The sequence below is a fragment of the Dermacentor variabilis genome, chromosome 8 (assembly GCF_050947875.1).
Source record: "Dermacentor variabilis isolate Ectoservices chromosome 8, ASM5094787v1, whole genome shotgun sequence".
NCBI lineage: Eukaryota > Metazoa > Arthropoda > Arachnida > Ixodida > Ixodidae > Dermacentor > Dermacentor variabilis.
The window spans coordinates 11,105,850-11,126,684 of NC_134575.1; the positions used below are offsets into that span (position 1 = coordinate 11,105,850).

At 48.2% G+C, this 20,835-nt stretch overlaps 2 protein-coding genes across 2 annotated transcripts; both read right to left on the reverse strand.

Annotated features, from left to right (window-relative positions):
* Window positions 1-1,101: 1,101 nt before the first annotated feature.
* Window positions 1,102-6,034, reverse strand: LOC142590827 (uncharacterized). Its single transcript, XM_075703230.1, has 3 exons — window positions 5,945-6,034; window positions 2,238-2,341; window positions 1,102-1,291 (listed from the first exon to the last, which is right to left on the reverse strand). Exons 1-3 carry the CDS (start codon window positions 6,032-6,034, stop codon window positions 1,102-1,104), a joined length of 384 nt encoding a protein of 127 aa, XP_075559345.1.
* Window positions 6,035-11,015: 4,981 nt separating this feature from the next.
* LOC142590736 (sodium-dependent acetylcholine transporter-like) lies at window positions 11,016-13,529 on the reverse strand. The gene is made up of 5 exons (XM_075703165.1): window positions 13,207-13,529; window positions 12,395-12,530; window positions 11,866-11,997; window positions 11,077-11,252; window positions 11,016-11,024 (listed from the first exon to the last, which is right to left on the reverse strand). The coding sequence occupies exons 1-5, from the start codon at window positions 13,231-13,233 to the stop codon at window positions 11,016-11,018; spliced, it is 480 nt and encodes a 159-aa protein (XP_075559280.1). The 5' UTR covers window positions 13,234-13,529.
* Window positions 13,530-20,835: the final 7,306 nt, after the last annotated feature.

A 20,835-nucleotide genomic window follows, 5' to 3' on the forward strand; every position in this document is an offset into this window, starting at 1 on the left:
TATACTGTAGTGAACACTACATTGTGTTCATCTCATAGAAGTCGTTGGAGCTTGTCAAGGCGCATTAAGTGAGCTAATTTTCGCAGGAATCTCTAACGGGCACATCAACACTCCTTGAACACTGTTGGAGAACGTTCGCGATCTGTAGACATCGCTGTTACGAACACGCAAGACACGCAAGCCAAATGCTCCGCTGTATGCAGTAGGTTGGCCCACAATCTTGCATAAAAGATCCTTCACTCTCACCTGAAGCTTTAGAGGCCCATTTCTCTCATGTCCAACCTACGACGTCATAGACCAGGACGAGACAACCCGTAGGCATTAGCAATTGTTGGTGACTCTTGAGTCACTTCCGAGCGAAAGGTCGCGCCCCCGTGCACCCTCCCCCCCCTGGTCTTATAGCAAACGGGGAAGTGGCGGTTGTTAACGCAGTCCACCCGCCCTGCAATCGCTCTTTTGCCACTACAGGGCACCTTTGTCAGACGGCAACCTTGAAGGGTTTCCACAAGTGCACCGAAGAAAGATGAAAAAGTAAGACTGGGGCAGTGAGGCAGGGCATCGTGACAACACAAGGTAAACATTGGAAGGTAAACATTGCACTCTTTATATCTCCTGTTGTTGTTGTTTTATCAGAGAGCTTTAGCTTGTTCATAAGCTTCTTATCGTTCAGGGATTACCGGTCCCCTGTACGTCACTACGGTAGCGAAGCTGGTAGCGACATCTTGTGACGTTTTGCCCAATCTCAATGCTTCCGAAATTTTTTTCTGTCGCGTGAGTTTCCTCGTCGCAGGAAAATCATAAAAGGACTGCACGTTAACGATTATGTCACTGTCAACGCTTTACACCACCATTTACCTAGAATACCGCAAATCATTGCAGTAATATCTTCACGTTGCTTTCCTGTCATCCGGGATTCCGCAAGCGGTAATACATGTACGAACTAGCTAAAACTCTCTATTAAGCCCTCTTTCTTTTTTCCTTCGGGGATGATCTTCGTACAATTGCCTAGAGCACTCGCTTCAGTTTGTCCTCAGTTTTGAAGAGAACTCGTCGTGTGGCCCCTTGAGGTCTGCCGATTCTTTTCGTCAATCCCTCTTTGTCCTACCCGCAGTACATGATGCGAAAGCGGAATGCACGAGGGCGTCGCCCTGACAACGACCGCGCACCTGCGTCGATTAGCATGTGCACGCCGATGCCCGTCGTGTGCGACAAGTGGCCCAGGAATAGGAACGAGACGACCGTGCCGAGGCCCTTGCTCGCCGTGTCCGCCACCAGGACGAACATCACGTCCCTGTGATGGGAGAAGACGCGTGGACGTGCCGATAAAACGCACCCTCCGCACAATGCGGGAGTACAGCTAGTGTAAGCATTTTTTTAATACGACACGTTTCTGCAAATAGCCATTCGTCGCGACGTCCTTGGGCGATGACACAACAAAAATGTAAAGGCCAACTTGTTTGAATTTGTAATTATAGGTTATATATTCAGCCGGACGCCAGTCTTTATCAAGTGGAATCGTACAGGTTCATGACAGCTATTTTAAATCGTTCAGGTGGAGCATGGAGGTATTTCTGCAACGAGTTGAAAAGGAAACTTTATATAATTCCAGGAAATGCAGGTGCCAGGAACGCTGATGTATGTATGTATGTATGTATGTATGTATGTATGTATGTATGTATGTATGTATGTATGTATGTATGTATGTATGTATGTATGTATGTATGTATGTATGTATGTATGTATGTATGTATGTATGTATGTATGTATGTATGTATGTATGTATGTATGTATGTATGTATGTATGTATGTATGTATGTATGTATGTATGTATGTATGTATGTATGTATGTATGTATGTATGTATGTATGTATGTATGTATGTATGTATGTATGTATGTATGTATGTATGTATGTATGTATGTATGTATGTATGTATGTATGTATGTATGTATGTATGTATGTATGTATGTATGTATGTATGTATGTATGTATGTATGTATGTATGTATGTAATATTTTTACGCGATGTACCATTTTGCTGCACCTGTATTTCATTATGGCGGCTGTTTTCCGCCTGGTCGTAACACATTTCTTCATCATTGTTGCTCTTAAGAGATTCATAAAATATAGGAGCAAGCAAGCGAGTGTCAACTACAATATAGGCCTGCGCGTACCAGCTTGGTATTCTTCGCGTACATTTCCAGCCGCAAGCGCAATAATATATTGTACGCCTTCTCACTCTTGGAGTCTGTTCCCGAAGCAGTTCAGTCGTTCGATGCCCATGTAGATGGTCCCAGTGACGCCTACGCTCTCCAACGACACGTACAGGGCGTGAGACCACATCTGCGGTAGAATGGGCGAAACGTTTATCGCTACGGTTCTCGTTATGCCGGTTATTTACGAGAAAAGTGGGTGATTGATTTCGTCAAACTAGTCAATTTTGATGAACCGGTCGACCGCGCTGGGCGGTTATTCCGGTGGCCTGACTTGCACAGATCGAGCTCTCCTCAATTAACCCGACGCTTAACCCAACATAAATGTACAACATAAATGTATTAAGTCGAAAGCCTTAGATGGCTCGTGGATCCAAAAATCCGATGTCCGGCATTATGGCAGCTAAATTCATACGGAGTCGAACCCTCGACCTATCGCGGGAGACGAACCTGCGACCTGCGGCGGTGATTAAGGCGAAGTTGGTTAAGGCACTCGAATCCATGACCTAACATGGCGATATGGGAGAACCGGCCATATCTCCAAGTTGGTTTTCACTTGACATCGTGAAGGTCGACAGTCGAGCCCACTACCTTTGGTGTTAATTAAGGCAAACTTTAGGCTCCAATAATTAAGATATTTACTTAGATCAATCGAACCCACGATCTTTGGTAGGAGTCGGACCTGCGGCCTTTGGTGGGAGAAAACAAGTAATGGGAAGTAACAGCGCATTCGAATGAAAATGTCAAGTATACTGAACATCCTGCCCTCATTAAAACCATACATGCGAGAAGGACCCACCGGGTGCAACGAAAGCACGAAACTAAACTCTTAGGCTAACTAACGAAACTCAGATATTTAACTAACATATGGTACAGAAAGCGAGAAAGCCGGTAGACTGTAGCCGAAGGACATGTTCTCCTTTAGAAACCGAAATTGTTTCCGAGAAGAGCAAGTGACGGCTTGCTGGTACACTCGTCCCAGTTTCAATACACAGTGTCTTCATTATCTTTCTCGTGCTTTGGCCCTTGTGACGAAATAAAATTGTAGTTCGCGCTGTTATCAGGTGAAATCCACCAACGTCTGCCACCCAGATGCCACCTGCGCCAACCCGGAGTCCACGCCGACGGCGCGAACACGCCTCCCGTTAGGCGATATTCAAATCCTGCAAGTGCGCTTCTCCACACACCTACAGTGTGTTCCAATATGCGCCTGCTTTTCACCTCTGAAGGAGAGCCGAGCCAGCTGGAGTGCGCTCACAACTGAACGACTTTGCTCTGCTACTGTAAATACTAGGCTAATTAAAAATAAAAGAACGTTGGTTCAACCTAAAATGTTACTTTTGGTTGAGCATTGAGGTCAGGATGACGCACAAAATTTGCCAACACATTCAGGCTTAAAGTCAAAACCAGTGACACAAAGACAACTCTGTACGGATAAATCAGCCGTTTTAAGCACGCAAAGCACGCCACCTGAAGTTACAAAAATGAGCGATCCCAATTGGCTGGCGCATATATGCATATCGTGCTTCAGGTGGGCAGCATGCGTATTACTTTTCTATTCTTCGGTTGTCACTGACTATAGAAACCATGGAGGAAGGAAAAATATAGGAGGTAGCATTACGTCACGCAGCCAGCCTTGGCAAGCGAACGCTCCGTGAAGCTACAGTGGTGGTCCAACACGTGACCTCTTGCGTCGAGATCAAAGAATCAAGATTTCCTGAAGCGTTTGGTTCCCAGTAGAAAAGCCAGTAATTTTTAATCGGTGCGCGTTTGTTCGGCTGCCCTGCCATGACTCTGCCTGCAGAGCGGGAACACTAAAACCAACCGCGCACTTTGATGTGCGATCACGTGTCGGGCCACCAAGTTGATTTCAATCGCGTTGCGGTTTGCTCCCTCTTATCTTTTTTCCTTCCTCCATGTATAGAACCTTCTGAAAGGCGTCTCCGCACCTTGACGCCACCTCACGTTGAGAAGAACAACCTAACAAGAGCGCATATTATCACTGTAGCCTGTGACAACCTAAGAATTACAAACGAGCTCCACCCACAAAAAACGCACAGCGCCTGCTCATCATCTCTGAAAGGGAACCGTGCCAGATGAAGTCCGATCACAGCTTAACGGCTTTGTTCTGCTAATGTAAGTGCTAAGCAAATTGGAAAATAAAAGCTAGCTGTGTCCAGCTAAACTGTTGACTTTAGCTGAGCAGCGATTTTAGGAACCCTCGTAAAATTTCCCTAGACGTTCATGTTTCATCCTGAAACCAGTGACACAAAGACAGATCTGTACGACTACACACGAAATAACGCTCGATGTCGGGGAAACAAGCGAAACTTATGGGTTGCTCAGTGGGTGTAATTGTGAGTGAACTCCTAGCTCGGCGTTCTTTCATATCTGAAGGATAGATGCACTGCGTTTTTGTGGGTGGAGCTTGGCTGCAATTTTTAGGTTGTCACCGACTATAGTTTTACCACTTATCGTGTATGACCCTAAGGAAAGCACAGCGTAGCTTAGATTAAAATTATAAGAAGGCATGACTATACGTTTTCCTGTGAGCAGACGACCTTACCGCCGAGTTTTCAAGCCTTCCGCTCAGCCGCCATCTTGTTATGACAACTAATAGTCAACGCCATTTTTTTACTTCGATACTGTCTTCGCGAAGCTGTTACTTTTGCCACCTTCTTCAGAACTGAACGATGCTTAAGATGACAGCTGTCCGCGTATCTATATAATTAGCCCTCTACGACGAGTACTATGGGTGTTAGTTCGACCTTATCAAGACGACGAACCTCAAGCTAGAATCGCTAGCAGCCAGTTTATGACATGCTGGATGTGTTGGAAAGGCTGTTTACGCATCTTGCATATCATTTATTGCTATTCATGATGACGACAAAACGTTTATTCAGACGGGATGGCGCCTTGGCCTGTTGTCCCTGTCTGGGAGCAACTAGGTTTTTGCGTGATTACGACAACGCCACTTGTGATCCCCAATACAAGCTTCGCTTGAAAATTAAAACCGGTTAACTGCACGGATGGCGCACAGAAAGAACAGGCATTAAGCGCAAACTCGACACCTCCAAGTTGGTCACGGAGCTCCAGTTGGAGAGCATCAGTGCGCGTAGCCCTCGGGTAGCGCCGGCCAGCGTTGAAGCCCGGACCAGCAGCATCAGCGTGGACACCAGTTGCAGGAGAACGAAAGCGTAGAAGCACTGCAAATCGCACGGCTCTGATTATCTAGGCTTTCAAAGCAGACGCACAGCGTTCGTCAAAAGGCTCCAAAAAACACGATGGGCGAGAGAGAACCGACCGCGAACCCACACGCTGGTTTCTCAAGCCTTTCTCGCCTTCGAGCTACAACCGCAAGCAGGCTGTGCGTGCGTGGAACAACCGAAGTCACAGACATTTGTGCAACGACCGTATAGCCATCACTCATTTCATATCGTATCGATAAAGAAAGGCTGTCTTTAAGTATATATATATATATATATCCGTCAAAGCGGATGGAGTAGTACATCGCTGGGCTGAGGTAAAGGTGAACGATAAGGTGGAACGGAAAGGCGTCGTCCTCTGCCTTTCCGCACTACGTGCACGAGCACCTCACTTTCACCTCCACTACGGAGATCTTAGCACCGTGACACGGCAATACCATGGTCCTCTGCCGGATAGCAGGCAATTGTTAACTTAGGTAGCAGTTGAATCAATTGACCAATAAAGGAACCCGCAAAGCGATGCTTACCGTCTTGAGCTTGAGGAGGCCCCTGTGAGCGATCGCGAACACCAGCAGCCATATGGCGGCGATGGCGAAGACGGGCTCAGTTCGTGTCATGTCGGACGAGGACTGCTCCCATATCGAGTGTCGGCGGCTGCACAGAAGGCAGTTCTATCGGGGAGTACAGATACACGGCGAAGGTTGCATGGTAGGGACGACACCGACCTCACTGCACGGCTTACAAGCTTGAGGGCGTAATCACAGCATTTCCCAGACTATATAGACCGGCTATAGAACGCGAGAAGCTGTATAGCCTGCAGGGGGCCAATTCGGGCCTAAAATAAAAAGCTTTTTCCAGATATATAGTCCGCTCGACGACACTGAACAGCTCGACAAAGGTTCGACGAGCCGCTAAGGTTTCTTGGTGGCTTTGGCATTGCGCCGTTAAGCACGCAGTCGCGGGATCAAATTCCGGCCGCGGCGGCCGCATTTCGATTGGGGGAGAAATACAAAAAAAAACGCCTGCATACCGTACATTGTAGATGCACGTTAAAGAACCCCAGGTGGTCAAAATTAATACAGAGTGCATCATAATGCATATCGTGGTTTTGGCACGTAAGACCCCAGAATTCAATTTTAAGCTCTACGACACTGAACTTGAATGATGACGTGTAGACGCTAACGTCTTTTCGGTGCTATCGCAACTGCTTTTTTTTACGCATCTATGGAGTTGCGTATAAATGCGTGACACATGTTGCAGCTAGGTTTCGCTCGTGTGCTCGCAAGTCTAAGCACTCAAAAGCAACCGTTTACGTATTGTGAGCCGCATTCGCTTGCATATGAGGAGCTGCCAATATGGGCTAGACATGCTGCGCGCGCGCAGCGACGATCACTGCGCGGCTGATATTGCTTTGTCTTAACGCTGAAAAAAAATAGGTACAGTTCGAGCTTGACCTTCAAGAATAATATCGTGTATAGACCGCTCCCATGATAGTCCGCGCACCGCAGAATTCCATCTTTTAAACTTGTACAGGCCGTAGATGATATTTTTTGTGAACTTAAACTGCGCTAGGGATGAGAGACCGAGGTAGAAAAAGACAGGACGAACGCCTCCTTCTACCTCATCTCTTACCTCGGTGTCTCGTCCCTAGTGAGTTTAAGCTCACAAAAAATGTCTTACTAACTATAGCAGGATACAACTTTAAAAAACAGCAGTTGGCAACCAAGGCACACGGACCACGCCACGTTGTTACTCCGCCAGCCAATCACAGAAGCAGACAAAATCGTCGTAATGCGACGATTTCAAAACGGCGTTGCGTACTTAATACCTCCGGAGCGTCTGGTGTTCTTGGAGAGTATTTTCATCGGCGGAAGCGATGAGGTATGCAGTAGACATGGACAGAGTGTATGGAGTCTGAGCATTTTACTCTTCAAAAGTCCGCAGTGCAGTTCATTTCACTGCCGCGCCCGTTTTACTCATGAAACTTCACTGCCAACTGAAGTGAAACTTGACAATAAATAGTCGCAGCGAAGCAAGCACTTATTTCAGTTCAATAAAGAATTAGGCTTTCACCATTCCGCTATAATAGACGAGTGAGAACGTACAAGATTGCGCGCTTATAATATTATTTTTTATGGTTACCGTCTTATTTACGTAACAAGGAAAGTTCAAGTACGAACTATTTGCAGCCTCGCGGAGGAACAGTGGCTGGCGGTTACGAGGGCGTGAGCGGGGCTTCACTGCAGACTCGAGTTGTATCCGAGTGTAGCCTCCTACACACTCTCCCGTAGATTTTAGTCCGGAATATGCGTTACTGCAATAGCGGCCAACGCCTGTCTGCCCAGAAAACAATATTACGACGAAGCTTTAGTTCTTATCATCTCTGCACAGCGCACAAATTATGGAGTATTCACCTGACATCATGTACGCCATTTTATTGTTCCATTCACAGTTTCCACTCTGCTGCTTGTGATAAGCGGATCTAGATGATGAACAGTTTTTCACCGTGCTTTATGTGCTACAATATGGCGATCTCAATGACATCAGGCGCATATCCCATAACCGCCTTAATTGTGCTGAATAAAACTCATCACATTCGAAACAAATTTAGTTGCATTCTGATGACTGCTGCGAAGAGGCTTCTTTACCTAATAAATTTATTTTTCATTAATCGCCAAAGAGCCGAATTTTCCCACGCATGAATATTTAAATGCTCAAACTTTCAGCGCCGCACGTTCCGTGTCTAAAGCGCAAAGAATGCGTGCTACTGGGACACTCACAAATCGTACGGCGGCGCAGCGTCTGCCAAGTCCGGGATGCACACGCCCGACTGCACGTAGGACGACGCCGGCACGAGCTTGACGCCATCTCGGCCGGCCAGCGGAACGCCCTCTGCGAGCTCTACTCGGCGGTATATCTGCGTCAGACGCTCTCTCGCCAACTTGCAGGGAATCTGGGTAAGCACACGAGACGTCGCAAATGGGCACTTGTCGATTTTACGGCACTTCCTAAACGCAACCAGCAAACGTATTTCACTTCGGCTAAATTGGTTATAATTTTAAAAGAAAGCGTTGACAGCTGGAGGAGTTGGTGCAGGTTCGGAAGAGTCGGTACAGTACGCTTTCTCTCGCATCCGTTATATCGTCATCGAAAGCAGTTGGCCGGCCAACGCTATTGGCTGATTTCGTGATCGCGAGAACATTCTCAGAAATGCACAACTGCGAATTTTGAAGTAAATAAATGATATATATATGGGAGGCCACGCACAGCAGATACAGCTGTGCGCAGTGCGAAGATGAAATGATTTAAAAGATGAAATGACTAAAACCATTTCATCTTTGCACTGCGCATAGCTGCATCTGCTGCGCGTGGCCTCCCACATGGCAGCGGTGTGCTGCGTATCGCGTTGTCCACCACGGGGTGCCGCGACTGGCCTTCTCGCCGCCGCGACACACAACATTTAGCCGGAGGGCTTTAACAACTCTTGGCTTCTCCGCTGTGTAGCTTCCAACGCGTTAGCGGCAATGAGGTTATATATTTAAATTCCTCCTTAGCTAGCGGAGACGAAAACAGAGAGAAAGCCGGATATCGGTGCGATAACTCAACTTACAGTTGAAGGATTCGAAAAAAAAATTTGCGGCATGATATTCGTGGGACGACGTACTTTAACAGTGAGGCCATTCTATGATCCTTTCGAAAAGTGTTTCAGGGCCCCTTGAAATAGCAACTAAGCAGTTAGTGTCTGCACTTGGTGCATGGTTAGCGAGTATGACGTAAACCCGAGCATGTCGCCTCCGATATTTATCAGCGCGCCGCAGGCAGCGCCCAATGTCTGACGTCAAGCCGAGGAGCGAAGCGTTCTGTGTCATGCGTCACTTACGGCGAGCGGGGATAGCAGCATTCTTTTTTTTTCTGCTCTTATTTTAAACGTATAATTGTACCCAAGAGGCTGGTCTGTAACTACCACATCTGAATATGGGCTTATTACGCAGTCCGAAATTTCGTTACAGTTGGCCTCTAAGCTCTATCCCCTCCCCATCGACCTTCCTATATCCCCTTCACTTTGTCATAAGAGGCCCGGTGCCCATTTCGTGAGCTCTACAAAGCTAGTCTGGTCAGGCAAGATGCTAGTGTACATAATACAAGGGTCTGTGGTCGCTGGCGCAGTCATGTGTCAATGACTCCGTCTCCGCAACACAATCACTATAGGCTTTCTTCTCCGATGCATTTCGGCCAAGCAAACGCGGTGTCCTCGATACTCGGCCACTTGACTTACTCTTCCGTGCTGTGTGTTTCGCAGACCATCCTTTTCCGTCGATCACCGAGTGAGGCGTGTTCCGCTCACTCATGCAAGAACCTCCGTCATCAGCGGCTATCGCTATCAGCGATTAGATAAGCACGCATCCTGAATATATGGAGAGGGCGAAAGGTCATGAAAGGTTGTAAAGCAGGACACGGTGAATGGTTGTTTAGCAGAGCCTTCTTGAAGCGAGTCCTGAATAACCCCAAGAAGGATGAAAATGTTCCAGAGCTGTACATACAGGCTATATGTGAGAGGCCGTAGGGGGGGTGGGGGGTTGGGGGGGGAGCTTTCACGAGCGCTTCCGAAGCATTCTGGTCACGACTGAATGTGGCCGCCGTGGTTGGGAATCGAAGCTGCGACATCGTGCTTAGCAGCGGAATTTGGAAGAGCGAAAACTAGGTAACGCGATACAAATTCATGGTTTACCTAACAGCGTGCAAATTCAAGTGCATTAGCACGGTGTTACGTCATTAACAGAAGGCACACTTGCTTAATAGCGAGATTGCGAGAATCGAAGAGAGTCTTTTACTTTCCCAGTCTAGTCCCTAAGTTATGTCACTCTGATTCAGTGTAACGACTCGGCCAATCATGGTACATCATGCTATCGCGATGGAATTGCGATGGAAACAGCGAGAAGATGCAGCGCTGTGAGAAATTGTACACTGGGCAGAAAAGAATGATGAGTCACGCGAGACTCGCCCTCTTGCCCTGTGTACACCTCCATTTGCATCATATTTTGCGCTGTCTTCCAACACATGTAACTATTCACCGTCGTGGGGTTTTAACGCCTTCTGGTCCAATGATTCCTGCAGGAAACATGCTGCCTTGCATGAAAGATTTGACATCGAGAAAGGCAAACAAAGCTATATTCGCAAATGTGAGTGTCAGCAATGCTGATTGCAATATTTGTAGACTTTGTGACGCAAATAAATATGGCTCTTCCTGAAATTTTACAAATTTCCATGCGTCGCATAACGCTGGGGCGTGATGCGACGCTGTATTGTCGGAGCCCGCTGCCTAATGTGTATATTCTGCCTTGCTTGGCCCCAAAAGTTATCTTCAAACTATCTGTGGCCATATATCATACTTTTATTGCTACGAACTGAGACGTCTGAAGAACCTGAAGAACCCTATGCTACGTAGAACACTGATTTCTTGGCAGTTCATGAGAAAAGCCTACAATTCATTGTACAAATATATATATATATATATATATATATATATATATATACTCCAGTGAGAACTTTTTTTCTGACTTTTATCATTCAAATGTACGGGCAAAGTTTTACCTTAGTTCAGGAATTCTGGCCAGGAAGGGTAAACAAACATTAATAACAAAAATTTACGGACGCCTACCGAGCCTCGTCGGATGGCGTGGCAAGAAAAGTTGCGCGTCATCCATCCCCCGGGGCAGTCGTGATGCCAGTCGAACGACCTGGTCCAGGACAAGAGCAGCGCCAGGGCGTCCGACAGCGGCACAGTGTCGGCTACCGCGTGCGCAAGCGCATACGTGGTCATCGAGTATCCCACACCTGCAGCATGTTTAGTGTGCACGCACGGTTTACAAGCGCTTAATGAGTCCGGAAGCTTTTTTTTATTATTTCTATGCAAAACGCCCAACAAACAATAGTGGTGACAAAGGATTCAGGTGTCGTTAAAGCTGGTGACATGCAGTGAAAAACAACTGTTTCGTAATAAAACCATTCACAATATGTCCTCAAAAGCAGCCAAAACCAGCAAGTGCCCTGGTACTCAGGATATTAGGCACAAGATGCTTAAGGAGGACAATCTAAAGCCACATGTTCCATAGGATTATACGCGTTAAGTAACAGATAAAAAATACGCCAGCTCACTGCTGCAGTACATCTGCGTCAGACAAAGCAGCGTGCGTTTACTTAACGCCCCTTCTGGTCATATTTTACCACGTATGCCTTGCGCGAGTTTCGTCTTATAAAAAAAAGCGGGAGATGCGCTCCCCACTTAGCTCAGCACAAGGGATGCTAAAAACGTCGTTCCGACCCAAAAAAGGCCACAATTCGGTGACGCAAAAGTGTGTGAATGTTATGACAATTAACAACCAATTTCAAACTAAGAAGGTGCAGTTTGGCGCCAACATATAGTTGCCCTGCTGCAAACTTCGCTCACCTATGAAGAACGGAACTGTGGTGAAGATGCCCGTGTTTCCGTCTCCGGCGAACTGCGCCAGGTTACTCTCCAGGCGAAGGACGGGGAACGCTACGCAACCGAGGAACGCCAGATACGCCAGCAGGAACGGCGCTGCGTGAAGAAGATCGAGAGGTCCTGCTGACTTATCACCGCTAATGGCATTGCTGGCAACACAGTGCCTGATTGTGCCAGCCGCCTTGACTCAAGCCCGCCGTGGTAGCTTAGAGTGGCTATGGTGTTGTGCTGCTCAGTTCGAGGTTGCGGGTTCGAACTCCACGGCGGTGGTCACACTTCTAAGGGGGCTAAATGCAAAAAAACATATTCTCTTATATTTCGATCTAGCTAGGTGCACGTTAAAGAACCCTAGGTGGTCACAATTATTCCGATGTCCCTCACTTCGTCGTGGGCCCTATATATGTACATAGTCAGATCGTGGTTTTGCCACGTAGGGTCCCATTTGTCAATTAAGGCACGTTGACCTGCAAAATAGCTCCCAAAGTGGGCTCACCTCCTCCGTAGACGATAAACATCGTGGAGAACTGGGTGGCATTGGCGCTTCCGGCCGTCATCACGAACAGGGTGGCCAACTTGTGCGCCCTGTTCTGATAGGTGCGGGGACGGCTAGTCATCCTGGGGGACGGCTCCTATAGAAAGTAGAGCCAATTGGCATGCTTGTACAATGCCTGCGTGCTTGACGACGACACATACACGGTATTTTTTATTACGTGACTACTGAAGAAACAGTGAAGGGATTACCTGCTCGCACCGAAGCAATGCGATATTCTAGCCTTCACTATCCGGAAGTAGTATCTATACAATCAAATAATAATGAGTTCATCCTTTCTCTCTCTCTCTCTCTTTTTGAGCGGATGGGTACCAAATGACATAAGACGTTTCGTTCTCTTGATATAAAACTAACAATACATGTCTCTGCTGACGCTGAACAGTACGCCTCGGGCAGAATTTCGCGCAGTGCTCTTTTGTAGTTGATCGCTCTAACCGGCCCTGCTCGAGATAGTTTGCGGACGCCAAGTGCGCTCTATAACGAAATGGCGAAATGTGCAAAAGTGGCGAAACGTGCTCTGTGACGGCAACGACAAAAATGCGGCCACTGCGAACCGCAATCGAGCCTGCGACTTCGCGCGCAGCGGCAGGACCACCGCTGCATCGTCAGAAGCGGTCTTACAGCCTGGTGTGCGCCCGCTGATGTCCCATCCTACAGTCATGCAGCTGCGCATCGTCGCCAAATCTGCGCACTACATCGATCAATAGTGCTTCATTTTTTAGCCGCTGGCACGAGACGTCAAGCCGAACACCCACCGTCTTACGGTTGCTTTTGTCAGCCATGTCCGAGAGGCTAAGCTAAAACGTCTGCAGCTGAGCGAACCGACGAAATACGGGTCAGCCTCGAGCGCTGCTTCGTCGTCTTCTTCGACCGCTATCGTCTCTCAAATTGTTGCCGCTGTTGTCCCAGCACGTTCGTAGTATAAGCGCAGTAGTCACATATCTCCTCTTATGAATGGCACCTACCTACTACAAAAGATGGGCAAGGAAAAATACCAAAATTAGAAAATATTTGCTCGAGAAAGGAAGGGTGAAGGTTTGGGCTAGTTGGTTTTCCATTTTAGATTGTGTGGTACAGCACGATGCAGGGTCAAGGACAAGGGACACGCAGGGACATCTGTATTGTTTGTTTTTTACATGTATATTTTTTATTTCGTTTTCCATCTGTTTCTTATATATAACGCCTTGCACCAGGCAATAAAATTTCAGTTGGCAGTAAGCGCTTGTCCTCGTTTTTCTTGCGTCCCTTGTTTCGCGCTGTACCACACAAGCTAAAATCGAGAAAGGAATTAAATAGAAGCTGAGAAAAGGTTGGTTTTAATGTAACGGGAAAATTTGACCGTATGTAATAACGAAAAGAAAGAATTTAAAAAGTATGTCACAAACCATCCTCGAGAGGAAAGAACAAAGATGTTATTGGAAGGGCGAAAACTAGGGTAACTGTCTGACACGATGGTAGACACCTCGTTCTAATATTTGCTTTTACAAGCATTAAGTGGCACATTCCCAGTGACCGACGGTTGGTTTCCAACTGTGCTCCCTAGCTCTGCACAGCAGCCCAACCCACGCTGCACAGCACACGACCCGTGGGCCGCATGCGGCCCACGAGGAACCTGCGGCCGAGTTCTGACAACCACGGTGCGCCGGTGCTCCAGTCGGAGCATAACTATGTGTGATGATCATAAGAACAACAATCTTTTTTCGTCAAACGCAACAAAATACCTCAAACACTAGCGGCAGCAGGCACATTAAAGCAAAAAAAAAGGTGTTGATGTGTATGATCTCTCGTTGGGAGCAGGTAAGAAAAGCGCACGACCACCGAACGTATGTACGAATTCAATACCGAGGCATTGACCACATTATTCGTACAGCGCCCATAATTGAATCTCACATGCACTTTCCCAACACGTTTTGATTCGATGATCGCGAACGGCAGCGATCGTAAATAGATGCTCTTGTGTGGTGTGTTCGTCTTACTTTTCAATTTTGACAATAATTTGCTCACATTGGGGCGAATAGGCAGTGAGCGTCAATGTTACTTGGATATACTAACATTAGCAACGACGAAATCGATCGAGGCTGTCTACAAGGCGATACGTATAACATGAGGCTATTTAACGACACATTTCAGGGAGCTCATAATAAAGCAACGAAGACTTGATGGGCAATCTTTTTTTACGTGCTACCTGCCAGTCTCATATCGGTATTACGATGCATACTCATCATTCTCAGCATTCTCATCCATTTTAACGAAGAAAGTCGCAATGTTCAAACTTAAAACTTCAAAACTAAAATGGATATGACGTCCTTCTTTTAAAATAAGCTATCAGGACCATGTTTATTTTTTGAGCTTAGAAGATAAATTTCATTCATATGGAACATCTTCAGAACTTGTAGACACTCTTCTAGTAGAGTTCCAGTAGAGTTTCACGTCACTCCGAGTTGAGAAAGAGAGCGTCTACTTGTTTTGCGACCATTTCTTGGTAACACTTTAAAGACGGACTGTACAGTGCAGCCAGAATCGCCCTGCAGTGTTCATCAGACCAAGAAGGCGTGCAGAGCAAATCGCCCCTGATCTGGTTTCATAGAAAACTTGATAAAAAGAAATACTGAAATATAGATAACAACGCCCTGAAACTGACAAAACTTTTCGGGACCACCTGTCTGGGCGAGTTTTTTTTCCTTCTTTTTTTCTTTTTTATAACTCTCGACAAGAGTCGCCTTCTGTCTTAAGAATCGGTGTGGCATGTATTGCAAGACATGCTGACGACCATAGGCCAATACAAGGCATCTTCAGGTGGAGTGGATCATCAAAATATACAGAGAACCGAGAGAGGGGGCTTACTGCACCGTCAATTCTAGACTAGTCCAAAGTTCGACGAAAACTCTTCAGGCGAGGGTGATACATTGTCAAATAAACTGTCACTCGCCTAAGGTTCAAAAGGAATTCAAACATATAATCATGTTTCGAGACCGCTTCATCGTGAACAAGGGACCCGTAGCGGTCTCGAAACATCAATATACGTTTTATTTCCTTTTGTACCTTAGGTGAGTGCCAAGTTTGACAGGCAATTCTAGCCGCAGCCCCTTTACACCTTCTTTGATTTGCCATTGCCGAGGACGGCAACGAATGACACCAAACAGTATGCCTTTCCGCAAGGATGCAACGTTCCCCATAACGTGCGGCCCGTGAGGTTGCCAGAGATCTTACTTTCGGCCTCCGCAAATTTTCAATTGTGCAGCCATGGTGTTGTTGCGTTTCGCCTGCGGCACGCGGTTTTGCCGGCGCGACTGCGGCGGGGCGGCAGACATTTTGGCCCGTGCGGCGTCGCCGCAACGCTCCCCGCCAGGCGTTTCCAGGCATGTTCCGATGCCACGTGTCTTCATGTGCGTGTGTGAGTGTATGTGCCATTGTGCCTGAACCAGGCGATGCGAAAGCAAGGGATCACCCTCTCATTCCAGTCATTGTGCCCGAACCAGGCGATGCGACAGCAGGGATCACCCTCTCATTCCAGTCATTGTGCCCGACCGGCAGCGCTACGACAGTGTGCGTCACCATTAGCCCATTGTACACTCACGTGCTCGTCTATTGAGGGGTTCCTTCTTGCCCTCAACTGCGAGAGTATAAAAACAGCTGCCCCCGGACGCCAAAGAGGAGGGCTCCGATTTCTTCTGTTGAGTAAAGTGCTCTCCCGTCTCTCTACTTCGGTCAACCTGACCGCCAACTCTTTGCGATGTTAAAATAAACAAGTTGTTTTGTTGTTACCAGTCGACTCATGCTTTGCCGGGACCTTCGGATGCTTCCAGTTGTACCCCAGGCCGCCAGGCCAACGCTACCCTTGGGGCTTGCGACCCAGGTACAACCACGGGCGTCAGCGCCGAGTTCCCAACAGATCGTACCAGCGGTGCGATCCAAACATCTGGTTGGCAGCGGTGAGATCGCCTCCGACTCCAAACAACTGTCTGCCAGCGGTGAGATCGCGACAACGGAGGCCAGCAGCGAAGAGATGCAGTTGACTGTATGCTGAGCAGCTCATCGACGATCCGGGAGCAGTGCAACGAGCCCTGTGTGATGACTGGTTGCCTGCAGCGGAACGACTGCGCTGGACTCTTGGCTGCGAGGTTTGGTGAGTGCGGGACTTTCTTCTTCTGAGCTTTGCCAGGCTTTTGTTAGTGTCAGAAACAGAGCTGGTAATTGTGGTTGTCGTTGCTGCCGGGTTAGTTTGCGGCAAGACAATAGTAAGCAGTAGAGAAAGCAGCATTCAGAGCAGCCATGGATTTGAAGTCGTTGCGCAAACCGAAATTGTTGGAGCTTGCAAGAGAGTTGGGTCTGGATGTCTCAGACAAACTAAGAAAACCTGAACTGCTAAAGGCTATTCTTGAGTTAGAAGCTGAGGATGACGAGCTGTCGGAATGCCTTGAGACCATTGAAGAGAGGGAGACTGCAAAAAGACAGGAGCGCGAACTTAAAGAGCAAAAAGAAAAAGAAGAGCGCGAACTTAAAGAACAGAAAGAAAAAGAAGAGCGTGAACGTAAAGAACAGAAAGAAAAAGAAGAGCGCGAACACGCTTTGGAAATGAAGCGTCTCGAGGTAGAGATGGAACGCGCTCGTAATGGAAGTCAGGCACACGGTGCAGGAGAACGAGTATTGTTCAAAATGACTGACCTGATGCGGCCGTTTAAGCTTGGAGAGGACATTGGTTTGTTCCTGGTTAACTTTGAGCGAACGTGCGAGAAGCAGGGGTTCTCTCGGGAAACGTGGCCACAGCGCTTGCTCACTTTGTTACCCGGCGAGGCGGCCGACGTAGTCGCTCGCTTGGATAGAGAGGAGGCAGAGGATTTCGACAAAGTAAAATCGAGTCTGCTAAAAAAGTACCGGCTGTCTGCGGAAGCGTTCCGTCGGAAGTTTCGGGAAAATGAGAAAGGCAGAAGTGAGTCATATACAGAGTTTGCGTATAGGCTTATGTCAAACATGCAGGAGTGGCTCAAAGAAGAGAAAGCGTTTGGTGACCACGATAAAGTTCTGCAGTGCTTCGGGCTAGAACAGTTTTATAGTCGGTTACCGGAGAACGTGCGATACTGGGTCTTGGATAGGCCAGACGTTTGTACGGTGGCTAAAGCCGCTGAGCTAGCCGAGGAGTTTGTGACGCGTCGGGCTCGCGGAGCTAAGGACGGTCAAAAGGGTGAATTTGGCTCGAAGTTTGAGAGGCCGAAGTTCACGCCCATGAGATTAAAGGGGGACACGCGTAGTGCGGATGCGAGTGAAAGCAGTCCGACCAAACGTAAAGAGACGGCGGCAGCCAAACTCAGAAAGCGGTTCGAGATGAGGCGAGCGGGCGTTTGTTATACGTGCCAGAAGCCGGGTCACTTTTCGGCGCAGTGTCCGGAAACAACACCAAAAGTTGTGTTTTTTTCATTAGGCAGCACTGACGAGAACATGAAGCTTCTCGAGCCTTACATGCGAGACCTCCTCGTGAACGGGAAAGAGTGCCGAGTGCTTCGCGATTCCGCAGCTACGATGGATGTAGTTCACCCGTCTTATGTAGAACCCCATATGTTCACGGGCGAGTGCGCGTGGATCAAGCAAGCCGTGGAAGCTCATAGCGTGTGTCTGCCAGTAGCAAAGGTGCTTATTGAAGGACCTTTCGGAGCGCTTGAGACGGAGGCGGCAGTGTCATCTATGCTGCCACCCCAGTACCCGTACCTATTTTCAAACAGGTCCGATCACCTCCTGCGCGAGAAGGGGCTTTTGTTTGGTGAAGCTAGTGTTCAGGCCTTAACCAGATCGAAGGTTCGGGAGCTCGCTGCAAAGGCGGTAGTTGCGGGGCCGACGTTATCAAACAACGAAAAAGGGTCAGAGGCGCAGCAAGCTGATATTCAGAGCACGCCCGAACTGAATAAACTTGAGTCTGTAACGTTAAAGGCGCCAGATACTGGAGAGGAAACGCCCGACACGGGAAAGTTAGAAGAACTATCTACTGATTTGCTCATCGCGCCTACGTCAGACGGACTTGATAGGTTGCTAAAAGTCAGCCGGTCGGCTTTGATAGCCGAGCAAAAGAAGGATGGTAGCCTAGAAAACATACGCTGCAATGTCAAAGAAGGTATCGCCAGGAAAACTGCGCGTTTTGTGGAAAGAGGTGGAGTCCTGTACCGGAAGTATCTAGACCGCCGAGGAGTGGAGTTCGATCAGCTGATCGTGCCTCAATGCTATCGTCAGGATCTGTTGCGCTTGTCACACGGGGGTTCGTGGTCCGGACACCTAGGAGTTAAGAAAACTAAGGACCGTCTATTGCAAGAGTACTATTGGCCAGGGTGTTTTCGGGACGCAGACCACTTCGTGAGGTCATGTGACACCTGTCAGCGGGTGGGCAAACCAGGGGACAAATCAAGGGCGCCATTGAAATTGGTACCTATCATAACGGAGCCTTTTAGACGGCTCGTTATTGATACAGTGGGACCTCTGCCGGTAACAGCCACGGGGTACAGACACATTTTGACTGTGATCTGCCCAGCGACAAAGTTCCCTGAAGCAGTGCCGCTTAAAGAACTCAGCTCAGTTGAGATAGTCAATGCACTACTGTCCATATTTGCGCGAGTTGGTTTTCCTGCAGAAATCCAATCAGATCAGGGCACAGTGTTTACTAGCGCTTTGACGACAACTTTTCTCGAAAGGTGTCGGGTAAAGCTGCTACACAGCTCAGTGTACCACCCACAGTCGAATTCCGTTGAGAAGCTCCACTCCGTCATGAAGCGCGTGTTGAGAGCGTTGTGTTTTGAACATCGAACTGACTGGGAGCTGTGTCTGCCTGGGGTGATGTTTGCTTTAAGGACCGCGCCGCATGCGGCTACGGGGTTTTCGCCAGCTGAACTGGTGTACGGTCGCTCGCTTAGGTCTCCGCTTCGCATGCTTCGAGAATCATGGGAAGGTAGGGGCGACGACCCAGTCGTGGTGGAGTACGTACTTAAGCTCCTCGAACGCTTAAGAAGGGCACAGGAGTTGTCAGGTGAAGCAATGACAAAGGCCCAGCAGAGGGCCAAGGTTTATTATGATCGGACAGCCAGGGCCCGTCGTTTTGAGGTGGGCGATGAGGTCATGATATTGCGCACATCGCTAAACAACAAACTAGACGTGCAGTGGGAGGGCCCAGCACGAATTGTTCAGAAACTGTCGGACGTTAACTACGTGGTAAGTCTGCCAGGAAAGCGGAAAGCACAGCAAGTTTACCACTGTAATCTGCTCAAACCTTATAGACAAAGGGAAGCAGTGGTGTGCATGATGGTAAACGTTCCTGAAGAGCTTCCGGTCGAGCTTCCGGGACTAGGCTCAGTGACGAACAGGGAAGACACCGATCAAGTCATTAGTGACTTAATCAGTAAAGCATCGCTGTCGCCTGAGCAGAAAACCGAACTACACCAGCTCTTACAAGAGTTTCAAGGTCTGTTCTCTGAGAGGCCTGGTAGGACTTCTGTCCTTACTCATGACATAGAACTTACCTCCCCAGAGCCAGTACGATCCAAGGCGTACCGGGTGTCACCCCGCCAGAGCGATATTATGGAGGCTGAGGTAAAGAAAATGCTACAGCTCGGTGTTATTGAGGCAGGTGAGAGTGATTATACCTCCCCTTTGATTTTAGTTGAGGTACCGGGCAAGGAACCTCGTCCTTGCGTCGACTACCGCAGGCTTAATTCCATCACTAAGGATCAAATTTATCCGATCCCTAACATCGAGGAGCGCCTTGAGAAAGTTAGTAGCGCTCAGTTTATTTCCACCCTAGATCTTGTCAGGGGTTATTGCCAGGTTCCACTTACAGAAGAGGCTAGTAGGTATGCGGCGTTCATTTCACCAATGGGAACATTCCGTCCTAAAGTGTTGAGTTTTGGTTTGAAGAACGCGCCATACTGTTTTTCAAGCCTCATGGATAAAGTGTTGCGGGGACAGCAAGAATTCGCTTTACCGTATCTAGACGACGTAGCGATATTCTCCGCATCCTGGTCTGAGCATATGGCACACTTGCGGGCAGTGCTAACCCGCCTGCGCGAAGCGGGCTTGACAGTAAAGGCTCCTAAGTGCCAGTTAGCACAGGCCGAGGTTGTCTACCTCGGTCACGTGATTGGTCAGGGTCGTCGCCGCCCCTCTGAAATAAAAGTGGCCGCTGTGCGAGACTTTCCGCAACCGCGCACGAAGACCGATATTCGGTCGTTCTTAGGTGTCGCCGGCTACTATCAGAGGTACATCCCCAGGTACTCTGATATCGCGGCTCCCCTGACGGATGCTCTAAGAAAGTCAGAGCCTCAAACAGTCGTCTGGGACGAGACAAAGGAAAGAGCTTTTAGCGCCCTAAAGAGTGCCCTAACAAACCAGCCTGTGCTACGATCGCCAGA

Excerpts from the sequence above, each read along its gene's own strand:
- LOC142590827 (XM_075703230.1), bottom strand. The coding sequence starts at position 6,034 with ATGACACGAACTGAGCCCGTCTTCGCCATCGCCGCCATATGGCTGCTG. Across the intron at positions 2,342-5,944 it reads GCCTCCTCAAGCTCAAGACG|ATGTGGTCTCACGCCCTGTA; the intron begins GTAAGCATCGCT and ends ATTCTACCGCAG. Across the intron at positions 1,292-2,237 it reads TTCGGGAACAGACTCCAAGA|GGACGTGATGTTCGTCCTGG; the intron begins GTGAGAAGGCGT and ends CTCCCATCACAG.
- LOC142590736 (XM_075703165.1), bottom strand. The coding sequence starts at position 13,233 with ATGGCTGACAAAAGCAACCGTAAGACG. Across the intron at positions 12,531-13,206 it reads ACAAAAGCAACCGTAAGACG|GAGCCGTCCCCCAGGATGAC; the intron begins GTGGGTGTTCGG and ends TACTTTCTATAG. Across the intron at positions 11,253-11,865 it reads CACAGTTCCGTTCTTCATAG|GTGTGGGATACTCGATGACC; the intron begins GTGAGCGAAGTT and ends AACATGCTGCAG.